The following is an 18,796-nucleotide window of genomic DNA, read 5'->3' on the forward strand; positions in this document are numbered from 1 at the left end:
TTTAGTATTTTCAAGATGTCAGCGCCCATGCGAAATTGTGTTGGGATGAATTTAGCACAACGATCCAACATTACTCGTAGTTTAAGGATTATTTTTAAACGAAATAAATATCTTAACATACGGTACATTGAGGACAGATATATTTCTTCACAAGTTACCAAGATAGAAGAACAAACATCTGAGTGTAAAGTCACAAATGATGTTTGTAAAGAAAATGACATATATGGCATTAATGCATTTTATGAATCACTTCAGCCTCGGGTAAATCCAGAGGTGTCCCTCAAAACAGAACAGTTGGCAATAAAATACAACATTCCCAATATTCTCCGTAAGAAAAAATATGACACAGTTCAAGTGCTGTATGGATTTGTTCGCTTAGATCCAGGTGTTTCAAATAAGTTTGTAACAAGCCAGTCTTCTGATGAAAATGAATCATACAACGTTAAAACAAAGCGACAAAGAAGAAAGGAGAAAAATGTTAATGCTTCAAATACTGACAGCATGCGAATGGATATCAATATGGATTCTCGTTCAATAGTCCAAGATGTTTCAACACAAGATTTTCACTCAGCAGACAATAAGGGTGATATCCTACAAAATTTCTCATTAAATTTAAAAAATCCTAGATTACAGCCAACTAGACAAGACATTACTGTGACATCAAGAAGAGAAAACAGAGATTATGAAATGGAACATCATACCAAAATTAAATCTAAAAGAAAAACTGCTAGTGAAGAGAATAGATTTTCTCATGATACTGATCAAAATTCCTTTAATTCTTCTTTAAACCGAGAGATGGACAAACAAACAAAGATGTCTAACAACACATCTTCCACAGTTGAGACACAATATTTTCCCTATTTATTAAAGCAGGAGTCTGAGGAGAGCACACTGGAAAACTCTGATCTTAAAGCTAAGTCTGTGACTGAAGAGAGCCGTGATAACTTTATAGATCAACAATATTTTGACACTGCACATCAATCAAATATTTCAGATCACAGTCATGACAGTGCAAACAAAAAATCTGAATCTTTTAGTGAAACTCAAAGTAACATTATAGATCAGCAATATTTTGATTATGCACTGAAGCATGAAAGTGCTAGAGATGGCTTAAATGAAAATACCAACATTAAACCAGATATATTATCTGATCCTCAATTTAGAGAAGATGAACAAGAAAATAATAAGTTATCGCCTGTTTCACTAGAAGAAATTGATTATAACCAACTAAATGATCATGAAACTTCAATTGAAAGTCAATATTTCAATAATTTACATACAACAGAAAAGACAAACAATAAGAACCAGCCAGAAGTAGAAAATAGAAACTCAAATGATATAAAACAAAGTAAAATTACTCTTGATTTAACCACAGAACATCAAAAGTCATCTGCTTATAATCGTAAGCAAACCGTCTCTTCAAGAAAAGTGCATGAGGAGAAAAGTCTCTCTACAGCTGAGGAAGCTGCCAGAAAAATAAGAGATGAGCTTGAAGATAAATCTATATTATCTAAAGGTACATGTGTATTATAATATATACCTGTTTCAAATTTGCTTACATGTACAATGTAGAATTGTTTGCACCTGTCCTACCTGGATATAAGTATGGAATCTGATGTTCAGTGGTTGTCATCTGTTTATGTGGTGCATAAGTGTTTCTTGTTTCTCGTTTTTATATAGATTAGACTGTTGGTTTTCCTGTTTGAATGGTTTTACACTAGTAATTTTTGGGGCCCTTTATAGCTTGCTGTTCACTGTGAGCCAAGGCTCTGTGTTGAAGGCTGTACCTTGACCTACATGACCTATAGTACTGTTAATTTACTTTTATTAATTGTGACTTGGATGGAGAGTTGTCTCATTGACACTCATACCACATCTTCCTTTATCTATCATGTAATATATATAACTTGTTTTTAACCAAAATAATGTAAAGAAATTTCTAACACACAAGTGTCATTCACATCATCATGTTCATCACACATGCATGTATCATGCATATACATGATAATTACTTCTGCTTCAATATTTTACCAGTTATCATGGTTATTGACATAGTTATAATGAAATGCTTAAAGGTCCTCATGAATAATTTCAAGCTTTAATACCATGTGCTTACCAGCTGTGCACAATTCTCAACTTTTCAGGTTTATACTTAATACATTTTGTAACTCAGTCACTAGAATGAATTTAGATAATATAATTTTGAGATGAAATTTGAGCAAGTACTCAGTAGCTCTTACAAATTTATGTAAATTGTATATCATGTATATATGCAATGCATTAAAAAATACGGTAAATATTAAAAAAATAAAGTTATTTATTCTCAATTTGGAAAGAGTTCGATCCAGATGACATCTAAATAGAAAAAAGTGTAAGGTGTTTACAGGTTCCAGCCCCAGTCTGGAAAAAGTTACAAATCGCATCTACTCTGAAAAAAAAAGTATTAAAATTGTATAGCTAAATTAACCTTTGACCTTACATTGAATTCATTTATTACAGAACCAACAGAACCAACAGAACCAATAAGAAAGAAGATGAGGCAAAACAAAGAAATGATGGAACAGTTACACAATATGACCTCTACAGAGGTCGTTGGCAAGCTTTATCATAGTATTGTGTATGACAGAGGTAAATAAGAATCTGAGGTTAAAGGTTAATTAATATGGCCTCTACAGAGGTCGTTAACAAGCTATATCATAGTATTGTGTATGATAGAGGTAAATAAGAATCTGAGGTTAAAAGTTAATTGATATGGCCTCTACAGAGGTCGTTGGCAAGCTTTATCATAGTATTGTGTATGACAGAGGTAAATAAGAATCTGAGATTAAAGGTTAATTGATATGACCTCTACAGAGGTCGTTGGCAAGCTTTATCATAGTATTGTGTATGACAGAGGTAAATAAGAATCTGAGGTTAAAGGTTAATTGATATGGCCTCTACAGAGGTCGTTAACAAGCTATATCATAGTATTGTGTATGATAGAGGTAAATAAGAATCTGAGGTTAAAAGTTAATTGATATGGCCTCTACAGAGGTCGTTGGCAAGCTTTATCATAGTATTGTGTATGACAGGGGTAAATAAGAATCTGAGGTTAAAAGTTAATTGATATGGCCTCTACAGAGGTCGTTAACAAGCTATATCATAGTATTGTGTATGATAGAGGTAAATAAGAATCTGAGGTTAAAGGTTAATTCATATGACCTCTACGGAGGTTGTTAGCAAGCTTTGTCATAGTATTGTGCAAGGTAGAATAATTTGAAAAAATAAGTTCAAAGGTGAATTGTTATGACCTCTAGAGCTTTATCATATATTCATGGTATACTGCAAGGCAAAGGTAATTAATGAAACAGAGGCTTAATGTTGATTGTTATGACCTCAGTCCCTGAAAGTTTTTAATAAGCTTTGTCATGGTATTGTGCAAGATAGAAATAATTGAAAAAATAAGGTTAAAGGTGAATTGTTATGACCTCTACAAATCTTTGTATACTGCAAGACAAAGGTAATTAAAAAACGAGGCTAAAGGTTGATTGTTATACATGTAACCTCTACGAAAGTTGTTAGCCAGCTTTATGATAATATCGTGCAATCGTAATTGTAATGAATTTATGAACTTGAAGTTAAATTTTACAATCTCTAAAAAAGAAGTCATACAATGAAGATGAAGATTTTATCATTTTTAGCTCACCTGGCCCGAAGGGCCAAGTGAGTTTTTCTCATTACTTGGCGTCCGTCATCCGTCGTCCATTGTTGTCATCGTCGTCGTTAACTTTTACAAAAATCTTCTCCTCTGAAACTACTTGGCCAAATTAAACTAAACTTCGCCACAATCATCATTGGGGTATCTAGTTTAAAAAATGTGTGGCGTGATCCGCCAAACCAACCAAGATGGCCGCCATGGCTAAAAATAGAAAATGGGGTAAAATGCAGTTTTTGGCTTATAACTCAAAAACCAAAGCATTTAGAGCAAATCTAACGGGGTAAAATTGTTTATCAGGTCAAGATCTATCTACCCTGAAATTTTCAGATGAATCAGAGAACCCCTTGTTGGGTTGCTGCCTCTGAATTGGTCATTTTAAGGAAATTTTGCTGTTTTTGGTTATTATCTTGAATATTATTATAGATAGAGATAAACTGTAAACAGCAATAATGTTCAGCAAAGTAAGATTTACAAATAAGTCAACATGACCACAATGGTCAGTTGACCCCTTTCGGAGTTATTGCCCTATAACATGTATAAAGTAAATGTTTAACCATTTTTCGTAAATTTTAAATATGATATCACCAAAACACAATTTTGTCATGAATCCATATAATCCATCTGCTTCCTTTGTTTGATATTCACATAGTCCAAGGTGAGCGAAACAGGCTCTTTATAGCCTCTAGTTATGACCTTGTTGTAAATGGCACATTTTTGAAAGTCTAATCTCAGTTAAATTTACTTTCATATTTTCTGACTTGACCTATAACTGTTTACGTTTATAAATTGCTATTTGGATGGAGAGTTGTCTCATTGGCACTCACATCACATCTTCCTATATCTATTGAAGTCAATAGACCTTGACAAATAGACAACTTTCTAGTTTAGGAATAAAATGTAAAGGAATTAATCTGAACTTTTTCTTCCAGATGATGTAATAGCCATCAGTAAACCCTATGGAATGCCTTGTGTTGGTAAGTTAATATAAAAGGGAGTTAACAAAGTGCCAATAGTTTTGAATTAGTACTTTGTCTCTCACATATTTACTAGATTGGGCATCTGCATCCCATGGGCACATTCTTCTTTTATTTCCAAAGTTGGCGAAAGTTATATGATCAAAGATTACAATATGAATTTTGAGTGGGATTTTTAAAAGCTCTATACTATTTTATGACAGGCACAAAGAGGATGAGTGAGTATACTATTTTTGCCAACTAATATTTCTTTTGGTAAGATATTGCCATTTTTTGTTGAGGCTGCGACTTTTGTCCCAGAAAGCTCAACATAGGGATAGTGATCCGGCAGCTGCCGCAGTGGCGTTAGCTAACTTCTTTAAAGCTTTATATTTTAGAAGGTGGTGGAAGACCTGGATGCTTCATACTTTGTATATATGGATGCCTCATGTTACAAAGTTTCCATCAAGTCACATGTCCAATGTCCTTGACCTCATTTTCATTGTTCAGTGACTACTTTAAGAATCTTTGTAATGTTAAATTCTCTCTTATTATAAGTAATAGGATAACTGTATTTGGCATGTGCCTACCTTGCAAGGTTCTCATGCCCGTCAGACAGTTTTCACTTGACCTTGACCTCATTTCATGGATCAGTGAACAAGGTTAAGTTTTGGTGGTCAAGTCCATATCTCAGATACTGTAAGCAATAGGTCTAGTATATTCGTTGTTTGGAAGGATTGTAAGGTGTACATGTCCAAGTCTTGTTCACTGTAAAACTCCATAGAAAGGAACCTATTCTCCATGTATTTTATATAAACAAAAATTGTTAAATTTATAACATGAAAAATAATGAAATGGTAGAGCTTTTCATCAGGTATTTGATCTTAAATGATTTTATAAAAGTAGTTATTTATCAAAAGATCCCTTTTAAAATCAACATTTGTCCAAGCTGATATATGAAATAATTTCAATATTATGGAACAAAAGAAAAAAGAGATCAAACATTTATCTAAATTAATAAGCAGTAATCAAAATTTTAAAACTATGTAATCTTATATAATCTTTTCATTGATCATGTTGTTTTTTTTGGGGATTGTATTATTTAACACCTGTCAAAACTTGACATCATTATTTAATTGCTACACACCCATACTTAATCCTTAATTACCCCTCTTGATTACCTATGCAGGATGTCACCTTTTTATTTTGAATAATCAATTTTGAAATGAAAAATTAAAAAAGATTAAGAATTAAATTAAAAAAATATTAATACACGTCTCCAATATACATTATTAATGCAGAAAAAACGATTTTTTTTTTTTTTTTTTTTATAAATTTCCAAAACCGTCTATAGTTGTGTATAGTCCGCATCCCTTGTACAAACTACATATTTAAGGAAAAAAGTGCGGACTACACATGGCCAAATACGGTAGTTAAGATTTTGTGTTTTGGTTTATTTTTCTTAAACTTTGTGCAATAAGTCTACTATATTTGTTGTACGGAATGATTGTAGGGTATATATGTCTAGCTAGCAGGTGTCATCTGACCTTGACCTCATTTCATGGTTGAGTGGTCAAAGTTAAGTTTTTGAGTTTTGGTCTTTTTTTCTAATACTATATGCAATAGGTCAACTATATTTTGTGTATGGAAATATTTATGATTGATATGTCAGTCGCGTAGATTATATTTGACCTTGATCTCATTTTCACAGTTCATTGCTCAGTGTTAAGTTTTTGTGTTTTTGTCTGTTTTTCATAGACTATAAGCAATAGGTCAACTATATTTGTTGTATGAAAAATTCTTAACTGTACATGCCTGGCTGGCATGGTTCATCTGAACTTGACCTCATTTTCATAGTTTATTGTCAATGTTTATTTTTCTTGGTTCATTTGTCAATTTTAATTTTTCTTGGTTCATTTGTCAATGTTTATTTTTCTTGGTTAATGTTAAGTTTATGTGACAGTTGTAATAAAACTTATATTTAGGACTATCAATATAATATCAATAATTAGTAAAGAAGGCGAGATATTTCAGCTTGTGCACTCTTGTTCAGTTTTTATACGCCTGTCAAAATTCTGACGGGACGTATTATGGTATACAAATGTCCGGTGTCCGTCCGTCTGTCCGGCGTAAACATGTCGCACCGTAACTTGAGAACGACTTATCCAAATTTCATGAAACTTAACATAGTTGTTTCTTATGATGGTCAAATGATCTGAATACTTTTTGGTGCAAATAAGATTAAAACTTTTTGAGTTAGGGCACTTTGTAACTAAAACAGGGGTGTGTTTTTTTCACATGTCGCAGCGTATCCCAAAAACGATTCTTTTTTATGGCTTAAAACTTTACACATGTCTTTGTTATATTAATCTAAAGATCTGTATACTCTTTGGTGATGATTCAAAATTTCGTTTTTGAGTTATTGAGTATTTTGTAAAAAAAGGGGGAGTTTTTTTTTACATGATGTGCCGTATCTCAAAAACAATTTATGATCATTGCCTAAAACTTTACACACTTCTTTGTTATATTAATCTAAAGCTCTGTATACTTTTTGGTGATGATTTAAAACTTTATTTTGGAGTTATTGAGTATTTTGTTAAACAGGGGAGTTTTTTTTTTTACATGTTGCACCGTATCTCAAGAATAATTTATGATTATTGCTTAAAACTTTACTCACTTCTTTCTTATATTAATCTAAAGATTTGTATACTTTTTGGTTTTGATTCAAAATTTTATTTTAGTGATATTTAGTTTTTTGAAAAAAAAAAGGGTTTGGGGTTTCACATGTCCCACTGTGTCTCAAAACCAATATATGGTTATTGCTTAAAACTTTCTCAGAAACTATTGATGATTACTGTAAATTCAGAAATTATTGCGTGCATTTATTATTGCAATTTTTCAATATCAACTTAAATGCAATTTTAATTTTTATGATTTTGGGAAAAGTCATGCTTTATTCAGTTAAAATATTACAAAATGCGAGTTTTAATTATTGCGTTTACAACTCTGTCGCATTATTCGTAATAATAAAAACCTCGCAATAATTTCTGAATTTACAGTATTCCATAAAACTTCCACAAAAGACGTTGGGCGTATCATACGCTCATGGCGCAGCTGTTTATTAAACTTGTATGTTTTCTTTGTATTTTGAGTACATGTACAATTCTTGTGTACAATTTGGAAACTAGTATGGCGTTCATTATCACTGAACTAGTATATATTTGTTTAGGGGCCAGCTGAAGGACGCCTCCGGGTGTGGGAATTTTTCGCTACATTGAAGACCTGTTAATATAACCTTCTGCTGTTGTTTTTTTCTATGGTCGGGTTGTTGTCTCATTGACACATTCCCCATTTCCATTCTCAATTTTATTTATATTTTGATTATTTTTAGACGGCCCTGGAGGTCATTTGACTATACAGAACTGTTTAGAAAAGTTAAAGAACCATGTTGACCCAGAACTGAAGAAGCTCCACCTTATAACACACCTAGACAGAGATTCAACAGGGATTATCTTGTTAGCAAAGTATGTTATGTTTATCAATGTTTATACAGTAATAATTTAATTTTGGATGTAACACATCTTCTGATTGGCTGACGTTATTTTGTTATGAGCCCATAGACATAATTTAGTCATGTGACCGTGACGTCACCATGTTTTTTCATGGTTTTCTACGGTTTAAAATAGAATTTAGAATTAAATTATAAGAAATGACTGTAATACTTTTTCTGTCTATTCGAAATAACATAAAAAATGTGGTGCACACTGTTAAATAACCCGCTATGCACGTTATTCAGTGTGCACCAAATTTTTTATGTTATTTCTTCATAGACAGAAAAAATATTACAGTCATTCCTTAAATAATGTAGCAATTGGATCAACTTTTGTAAAAATAACAGGTAAACAAACTTTGCTGCGATCAATATAATATACATTGCACTTTGACCTATAATGGTTTACTTTTAACAAATTGTTACTTCAATGGAGAGTTGTCTCATTTGCAATCATACCACATCTTATATTGTCCCCTGCTATTATGCTTCTATGTTATGCAATATGAGAAAGGTAAAATTACTATTTACCCCACAGTTCATATTCAGTTTTCTTCAAGGTTCACGTTAAGCCATGTTAATTACTATGAAAAATCAAAGACACCTTATTTTGTTTTCTACTAGACCTACTCTTTTATAAAAAGAAGATATGGTATGATTGCCAAAGAGACAACTGTTCACAAGAGACCAACATAACACAGACATTAACAACTATAGGTCACCGTACAGCCTTCAACAATGAGCAAAGTCTCTTAGCAGTCTTTGTAGTGTGTCTGTTTGAAATTGAATAACGTCATAGGGAATGAATAAATACAGAAAGTGGAAAATTATCCAAATAGTCTTGCTTGTTGGACAGGACAGATAATGGAATATAAAAGACTATGAATTAGCTTCTACTCTGACATGTAATATTGAATTAGGCTATAGTTTAAGGTCCATTTTGGTCATATATCAGGTAATAATATATAATAGGTGTTTATGCATATCTGGCTTTCAAAAGTTTGGATTTTTTGTCAAGTGTATGCTACTCTTCCCTAGAAAAAAAATTGAAATATACGAATTTCAAAGATTCTACAACCGTATTTTTGTGTCGTTTCTCGCGTTATTTTTTGCTTCCGAAGAGCATAACGCTGACTGATTTATAGATAATCGTCACTGGCAAATTCGTAACTTTTGCTTTCAAATAACAAAGAACATTGACCAATAAGAATAGTGAGAAGAAAATGCCGAGAACTATAAGTATTGATGTAGCAGATGTAAGAACAGTGGAGTGACTTTTGTGTCCGATTTCGTAACGCAAATTTTAGATGATGTAATCTGCTTTGTTGTAATAGAATTCTTAAAAACAATATGCAAATATGAACTCTCGTGAGATGTTCAAACAGGTAAATCAGAGATGATTTACATTCTTGTTTTGATCTTCGTAATAATTAAGTAAGAAAATGACGTTGTCGTTATGCGTTACATTTCACACGAAACAGAAGTCCAGTTATTTATTAAAATTGTTTTTGTCCGTAAGTTCTAATAATTTCCGGTCATACGTGAAACATGTGACTAACATGTGATCAAGCCATTAGGGCTGGATGTACGAAATACTAGGTCTAAACATTGTTTTTGTTTCCAACGGGATGTTAACAAACATAATATGTAGACGTGTTTCGTCTTGTTTAAAAGAGGAAAATACAATTTTCAAAGAGATTACGCCGGGGGTCTATTATTTTTCCTATTTGCATAATGTTACATACAATCTTGTGTGAAAATAAATGCCCAATGACTTGACAAAATCGATTTCAGATTTGACCGACGTTTAAACACACTACGTTTCCCAATAACGATGTAAAGGGTCCTTGGAAAATTCAATCGAAATTACGTCTCTTATCATGGTGCCGATGTTCCTTGGATTGATTTTGCTTCAGCAGTAAATATTACTGGATATTTTAGGTGAATAAAGATAATTAAATGAAAAATGCATGTTAATATACCGTTACACTTGGAATGTACAAAGTTGGTAACTTTGTCACAATTTATAATTATTTTTTGCTATTCATGTTCTGCAAACACTTTTCAGAAACGCAATAAATTTGTCAAAGGAAAAGTAAACTTTTACCAGACATGACTTGAAAAGAAGTACTTTATTGATTTTAGCCCACTAAAGTAGGTTAAAATGTGGAAACCATGTAGATTGTGTACAGGTCACAAATATCACATGGTGCCTATTTTAAAGATTTTAATTCAAAGTTAAAAGTTTTTTTCTTTACTGGATTTAAAGAATTTTACATTGCCAATGATTTGGAATAAATTTTATTTAACTGGAATTTCAAAACCAAATATAAATATATTTTTTTGGCCAAAACATCAAGATACAACGATTATGGTATCCTGTATCAATGAAGAAAATATGGAAAATTCTGAATAAATTGTACTAATTGTTTTCAAAACAAGCACATATTTAGGAGTTTTATAATACTGTTACATTTAAGATGGATTTTAAGAAAAAGTATACTGTTCAGATTATTTTAAGCAGATTTTGCAATAAAATAAAACTAAAAAAATGCTTTCAGTTTCTTATGGTTTCCTGTCACTTTTAAAAAAAACTTTAATATAACATTGAAAATAGATTTTAAATATTAACATGAAGCAAGTAACACTAGTAATGGTGTTTATTTATGCCTCTTGAATTATATTGTGCAAAATAAAGAAAATAAAGATTGGTTTCCTGTTTGGTTTCCTGTCGTGAAACGGTGAATCAAAATGTATAAATTTTTTCTCGAAAAACTCGATTGTTCCATTCATACTATTCTAACACCAACACAACCCACAAAATAAAAGTTAAAATTTTAGAACTTATAAAAAAGGATACAAAAAGAAACCAAAGGCCGAATACCAAATTATGGTCCATATTCAGAAAAAGGACAACACTTTTGAAGTGAAGTACTGTAAATTCAGAAATTATTGGGATGTTATCATTATTGGGGAAAATGCAACAGGGTTATAATCGCAATAATTTGAAGTTTGAATACAGAATAATCCTCAATGTCACAAAATTAAAATCACATTTTAGTCAAAAATGACTAAAAGGCAATAATAAATGCAAGCAATAATTTCTGAATTTACAGTATTTGTTGAATGATTTGTTGATTTATCTTTAAATTATAGAACAGAAATGATGGCCTACAGATTAACAGAAGCTTATAAGAAAAATGAGGTGATAAAGAAATTCTTTGTTTTGACCAAAGGCATCCCTCAGCCTGAAGAAGGTAAGTCATAAGTTTCTATCACATGTTTAATGTTTCAATGTTAGACACTTACAACACACTAACATGCTTTTACACTTACACACTTACAACACACTAACACACTTTTACACTTACACACTTACAACACACTAACACACTTTTACACTTACAAGTGACAGATTCAAGTGATGATTGTAAGGCGGTTACATGTACATTGTAGATACATGCACAATGAAACTATTGAAATACAAGTAATTCAAGAATGCTGAATCGACAACTTATTGAAGAATTTTTGAATATTGTAATGAGAAAGGAGAGAACAGTTAAATAAAACATATTGATTAAAACAGCTTTTCAATAAATGTATATGGGAGAATTAAGCATCAGCATTTGTTGGGTTTAATATGGAACTGATTTCTCATTGGTCTATTTGCATTGAAAAAACAAAATCGTTTTATTTTATAGTTTCTTTTTAAATGCATACTTTGTATAGACACTACTTTATAGGCTGTCAAATTTCTTCATCCATTGCTTAATTTACGTCTGCGTCTTCTCTGAGTTACTGTATTGATTGATGTATTGAAGTTGATGCTTGGCTGATTACATGAAACATTGAGGAATAAAATTGAGAAAGAAAATAGGGAATGTGTCAAAGCGACAACAACCCGACCATAGAGCAGACAACAGCCGAAGGCCACCATTTTTGCATACAAGGTCGAGAAATAAATAGATTCAAACTTTATATGAAAAATGTAATTTTATTTTTCAGGTGTGATAGACATACCAGTGGCAGAGGGCAAGATCGATGGAAAATATAGGGTAAGGGTTAAAATATGAAACATGTAGATATGGTGTAATGATGGGGAAAAAACTGCAAATTAACAACACATGCAGCATAAAAATTAAGGACAAAATGTCTGTTTTGTATTACCTATGTTAGTGGATTGCTGCCAGAGCTCCTTTACAGCACCAATAGTAATGCAGCAATAATTTCGTTTTTAGGATAGCAGCTGTTATTCTTCAAAGCTGTCAATTGGCAATAACAAATTGCTATAAGTGAAAAATCCTGTATTGATGTGTAAAAAATATGGTATAATTGCCAATGAGACATTTAACTATCCACCAAAGTTCAAATGAAGTTAATGTAAGCAATAAAGAGTAAACTCTTCAAATTTTATGCATTTGTTTATATTCATTAAAATAATAATTTTTCTATCTCATTTTTGAATTCAACTGGGTAATTTAAAATGTCTTTTCCAAAAATAAAACAGTGAAAAATGACAACATTATACAGACAACTCTGTAGTAAACATACAAATTAAACTTTTAACACACCAAAATCTGATTAATTACTCCTTTTTCGTAAAAAAATCATAATTTACTGTAGGGTTTTTGAAACACAGGTAATAAAACAAACATACAGTATGAATATAAGGAGATATGTGTTGTGTTGTATATATAGAGAATAATACATGTCAAAATCTGTATCCTATGCTGTATCATCCCCAGATACCAATATCAGCCAGAGGGCCTTTAGGTCTAGGTTGTTACGGCACGTGATACGGATTTTGCCATGTTTTAAACGCTGTTTCATTTATTTCAACAGGAGAGTGTAAATGAACTGCTTTCTGATCCCTAGCACCTGGGCTACCTTCAGTTCTACTTTTGTCTTGTTTAAAAGCTTTAAAAGAACTGCTCTATTTCTCATCCAAAGCACCTGGGTTGCCTTACAATTTGCTTGCTGTTGTTTTAAAAATATTTTGTTTATTGTATTGTTTGTGTGTTTTATATGGTATTTCATGGAGTTCTTTTTTATAGTTGCATTTCGTTCCATTCCATGTTTGTGACATCACCCTTGCGAACAATGAAGTTATTTAAGAAATTACATCACACCTGAATGACCGTCAAAAAAATTCTGAAAAAGCTTGCATAAATTAAAACAGAGTTAATTTCATTATCACTGAACTAGTATGTATTTGTTTAGGGGCCAGCTGAAGGACACCTCCGAGTGCAGGAATTTCTCATTGCATTGAAGACCTGTTGGTGACCTTCTGCTGTTGTCTGCTCTATGGTCGGGTTGTTGTCTCTTTGGCACATTCCCTACTTCTATTCTCAATTTTATTAATATAAAAAAAAAATGAGTAGGGTTTGATAATGGTGCGCATCAAAGTTACGCAAAATGGATTAAACAGCAGGCTATTTATCAAATATTCAGAACTACTGTATTTACTACTAAATGTATGATAAACATGTATATATCAATGATACAAAAAAAACATGTTACTTCTTTAGCTATATAAATCCTTCATTGAGATTTGCTAGGTTGACTACAAACATTACAGTTATATGATTTGCATAATGAAATTATGCCAATTAATACTGAGTAATAAAATTATGTTTACTAATTTTAGATGGTTCTGAAACCAGAAGGATTCAATAGATCTAAAGGAACATTCAAAGCAGTAACTCAGTATAAAGTATTGGCAACATCAGGCACAGCTGCTTTAGTAGAATGTATTCCCCTGACAAGTAAGTGATGCACAGTAACTCAGTATAAAGTATTGGCAACATCAGGCAAAACGGCATTAGTAGAATGTATTCCCCTGACAAGTAAGTGATGCACAGTAACTCAGTATAAAGTATTGGCAACATCAGGCACAGCGGCATTAGTAGAATTTATTCCCCTGACAAGTAAGTGATGCACAGTAACTCAGTATAAAGTATTGGCAACATCAGGCACAGCGGCATTAGTAGAATTTATTCCACTTACAAGTAAGTGATGCACAGTAACTCAGTATAAAGTATTGGCAACATCAGGCACAGCGGCATTAGTAGAATGTATTCCCCTGACAAGTAAGTGATGCACAGTAACTCAGTATAAAGTATTGGCAACATCAGGCACAGCGGCATTAGTAGAATTTATTCCCCTGACAAGTAAGTGATGCACAGTAACTCAGTATAAAGTATTGGCAACATCAGGCACAGCGGCATTAGTAGAATGTATTCCCCTGACTAGTAAGTGATGCACAGTAACTCAGTATAAAGTATTGGCAACATCAGGCACAGCGGCATTAGTAGAATGTATTCCCCTGACAAGTAAGTGATGCACAGTAACTCAGTATAAAGTATTGGCAACATCAGGCACAGCGGCATTAGTAGAATGTATTCCCCTGACAAGTAAGTGATGCACAGTAACTCAGTATAAAGTATTGGCAACATCATGCACAGCGGCATTAGTAGAATGTATTCCCCTGACAAGTAAGTGATGCACAGTAACTCAGTATAAAGTATTGGCAACATCAGGCACAGCGGCATTAGTAGAATGTATTCCCCTGACAAGTAAGTGATGCACAGTAACTCAGTATAAAGTATTGGCAACATCAGGAACAGCGGCATTAGTAGAATGTATTCCCCTGACAAGTAAGTGATGCACAGTAACTCAGTATAAAGTATTGGCAACATCAGGCACAGCGGCATTAGTAGAATGTATTCCCCTGACAAGTAAGTGATGCACAGTAACTCAGTATAAAGTATTGGCAACATCAGGCACAGCTGCTTTAGTAGAATGTATTCCCCTGACAAGTAAGTGATGCACAGTAACTCAGGATAAAGTATTGGCAACATCAGGCACAGCGGCATTAGTAGAATGTATTCCCCTGACAAGTAAGTGATGCACAGAAACTCAGTATAAAGTATTGGCAACATCAGGCACAACGGCATTAGTAGAATTTATTCCCATGACAAGTAAGTGATGCACAGTAACTCAGTATAAAGTATTGGCAACATCAGGCACAGCGGCATTAGTAGAATGTATTCCCCTGGCAAGTAAGTGATGCACAGTAACTCAGTATAAAGTATTGGCAACATCAGGCACAGCTGCTTTAGTAGAATTTATTCCCCTGACAAGTAAGTGATGCACAGTAACTCAGTATAAAGTATTGGCAACATCAGGCACAGCTGCTTTAGTAGAATTTATTCCCCTGACAAGTAAGTGATGCACAGTAACTCAGTATAAAGTATTGGCAACATCAGGCACAGCGGCATTAGTAGAATGTATTCCCCTGACAAGTAAGTGATGCACAGAAACTCAGTATAAAGTATTGGCAACATCAGGCAAAACGGCATTAGTAGAATGTATTCCCCTGACTAGTAAGTGATGCACAGTAACTCAGTATAAAGTATTGGCAACATCAGGCACAGCGGCATTAGTAGAATGTATTCCCCTGACAAGTAAGTGATGCACAGTTTCTCAGTATAAAGTATTGGCAACATCAGGCACAGCGGCATTAGTAGAATGTATTCCCCTGACAAGTAAGTGATGCACAGTTTCTCAGTATAAAGTATTGGCAACATCAGGCACAGCAGCATTAGTAGAATTTATTCCCCTGACAAGTAAGTGATGGAAAGTAACTCTGTAAAGACATAGTTGGTTGATTAGGATTTAGTGTTGTTTAGTTGAAGTTGAGAATGGAAACAGGAATGCAGAAAACAACCCAAATGCCACCAAAGGGTCTTCAATACGGTGATAAATCCCACTCCTGAAGGCATGCCTTAGCTGGCCCCAAAAATAATCATGTAAACTAGCTAAAAAGACATTACACTAATTTTTGAAACATATAAATGAACCAAAATTTAAAAAAAAATACAAGACTACCAAAGGCCAGATGTTCATGACTTGAGGCAGGTGCAAAAATGTGGTGGGAAACTGAATTAATTGTCACTAGGTGTTAATTATATATACAGACAACATTTAATGATTCCCCAGTCATCCTTGTTCTGTGCTGTAGGTGCATAGTTGTCCAAATGGCATTCATAACACATTTTTTTAAAATAAATTGGAAAGATGAGTCAAAGTGGGAATGTCAAAATCAACATCAATTGTTAAGTAGATTTTAATACTTATATTGCTTGTTTACAGGTGTAAAACATCAGATTAGAGCTCACATGTTCTTTGGACTGAACACACCCATCCTAGGAGATCACAAGTATTCACATATAACCAAAATGGCTCCTCAGGTATGTAGAACAGTACAAGATCGACTATTGTACAATGTTGTAGGTTGTATGTGACAGTTTGTCATCAATTATAATATCAAAATAAAATTCTACTTGAACAACCTAATAGCCCATCAATTTGTTTAAGATTTCTTCACGTCCTTTAAACTAAATTTGGCTGAAATAACAATGTAGAGTCATGACGATTATTTTTTTTAATAATTTTAATAGAATGCAAACACAATTCATGCCAGATATCAAATGTGTTATGAATACAGACATAGCTATTTCACCTGTGTAGGAATACTTGTGACATCATAATACAGGTTTATATATTTACAATCTTTTAGTGTGACAGTGTTCACTAATGATATAAGACTGGTCATATAACAGCACACATGCTTGGTCAATTAACAGTACCGGTTGTGTGTCCAATTGATTATAATGTATCTTGTAGAACTTACATGATGTAGTTATTCAATAATTATAGAATAACTAATCAAAGAATACAAATAGAGAAAAATATTCAACGAGTGACCGAACAACACATTAATTCACAAATGTGCTCATCGAATGAGTTAATTATCAGTTTTGTTTGGTCAGGAGTAGAATATTTTTCGATATTTGAATTCTTTGATTAGTTATTCTTTTTATTACATTGGCAAATGGCTTTTTTTGTGAAATTAAAGTAGAAAATGTAAAGAACTATATTTTTTTCTAGGCATTCACAATTTGTTTTGATCCGATGTTCTTGACAATGCCTATTGTTGAATGACGTTAGACGAGTGAAATAACCACGTTTTTGTTTTACTGGGAAATCAATAAAGTTAATTTCAACCAATGTAATAATTTGTTCTGATTACAGAAGATATTTCCTGACATGCTGACTCGTCTGAGGATACGACAAGCTGAAGTGCGTTACCTACCATTACATTTACATGCCAGGTCCTTAGTTATTCCAGAATTCATGGAAGGCAGAAATCTCAACGTCACAGCTTATGTTCCAGACTTCTTTGTTAATAACATGAAAAGATTGAAATTAGATTTCAAGAAACATTTGTAAAGTTATGAAAAAGATTCTGAGAAACAGTGATAAATTTATGAAATAGATTATAAAAACATTTTTGAATTTAGTTACATGTATTACTTAGTGTAGTGTCCATAAAGAATTTGTTAATAGAAATAAGAAGATGTGGTATGAGTGCCAATGAAACAACTCTCTATCCTAGTCACAATTTGTAAAAGTAAACCATTATAGGTCAAATACGATCTTTAACGGGGAGTCTTAGCTCACATCTACAGCAAGTTATAAAGGGCACCACAAATGACTACTGTAAAACCATTCAAACCAGAACCAACAGTCTAATCTATATAACAAGAGTGCACATGTTGAAATTGCTCACCTTATTTACTTACAAAAGATTTTATGTTGATAGTCCTAAATATAAAACTTTACTACAAGTATCACATTAACTTAACATGATCCAAGAAAATGAGGCCAAGGTCTGATAAACCAAATGTACACCTTACAATCATTCAATACACCAAATATAGTTGACCTATTGCTTATAGTATCTAAGAAACAAACTTAACCATGAAAACTTAGCATTGACTTATGAACCATGAAAATGAGATCAAGGTCAGATGATACCTGCAAGACAGACATATACACCTTACAATCCTTTCATACAACAAATATAGTTGACTTATTTCATATAGTCTGGTATAAGAAAAAGACCAAACCTCAAAACTTAACTTTGACTACAGAACCATGAAAAGGAGGTCAAGGTCAGATGACACCTGCCAGTTTGACATGTACACCTAACATTCATTCCATACACCAAATATAGAAGACCTATTGCCTACAGTATCTAAGAAACAAACTTAACATTGACCAATGAACTGTGAAAAAGAAGTCAAGGTCAAATAAAATCTGCAAGACTGACATCATTAAATATTTCTATACACCAAATATAGTTTACCTATTGCGTATATAGTAATGGAAAAAATGACCAAATCTCAAAAACTTAACTTTGACCACTGAACCATGAAAATGAGGTAAAGGTCTGATGACACCAGCAAGTTGGACATGTACATCTTATGATCATTCCATACACCAAATACAGAAGAGCTTTTGCTTATAGTATCTGATATATGGACTTGACCACGAAAACTTTACTTTGTTCACTGAAATGAAATGAGGTTGAGGTCAGATGAAAACTATCTGACAGGCAAGAGGACCTTGCAAGATAAGCACATACTATATTTAGTTATCCTATTAATCATAAGAAAGAAATTAACATTACAAAAAAATCTTGACTTGTTTGAAGTAGTCACTGAACCATGAAAATGAGGTCATGGACAA

At 32.8% G+C, this 18,796-nt stretch overlaps 1 protein-coding gene across 2 annotated transcripts; it reads left to right on the top strand.

Moving 5' to 3' along the window:
• The first annotated feature begins 20 nt into the window (after positions 1 to 20).
• Positions 21 to 17,543, top strand: LOC134681120 (origin recognition complex subunit 1-like). 2 transcript variants are annotated; one of them, XM_063540556.1, is made up of 9 exons: positions 21 to 1,516; positions 2,509 to 2,628; positions 4,627 to 4,671; positions 8,042 to 8,174; positions 11,357 to 11,457; positions 12,206 to 12,255; positions 13,848 to 13,965; positions 16,355 to 16,452; positions 17,297 to 17,543. In XM_063540556.1, the coding sequence occupies exons 1-9, from the start codon at positions 28 to 30 to the stop codon at positions 17,492 to 17,494; spliced, it is 2,352 nt and encodes a 783-aa protein (XP_063396626.1). In that variant the 5' UTR covers positions 21 to 27; the 3' UTR covers positions 17,495 to 17,543. The 2 variants fall into 2 exon arrangements, with proteins under 2 accessions (XP_063396626.1, XP_063396625.1); XM_063540555.1 differs by having other exon boundaries at positions 2,500 to 2,628; positions 17,297 to 17,541.
• The last annotated feature ends 1,253 nt before the right edge of the window (positions 17,544 to 18,796 follow it).

This window comes from Mytilus trossulus, chromosome 8 (genome assembly GCF_036588685.1).
Source record: "Mytilus trossulus isolate FHL-02 chromosome 8, PNRI_Mtr1.1.1.hap1, whole genome shotgun sequence".
Taxonomy (NCBI): Eukaryota; Metazoa; Mollusca; class Bivalvia; order Mytilida; family Mytilidae; genus Mytilus; species Mytilus trossulus.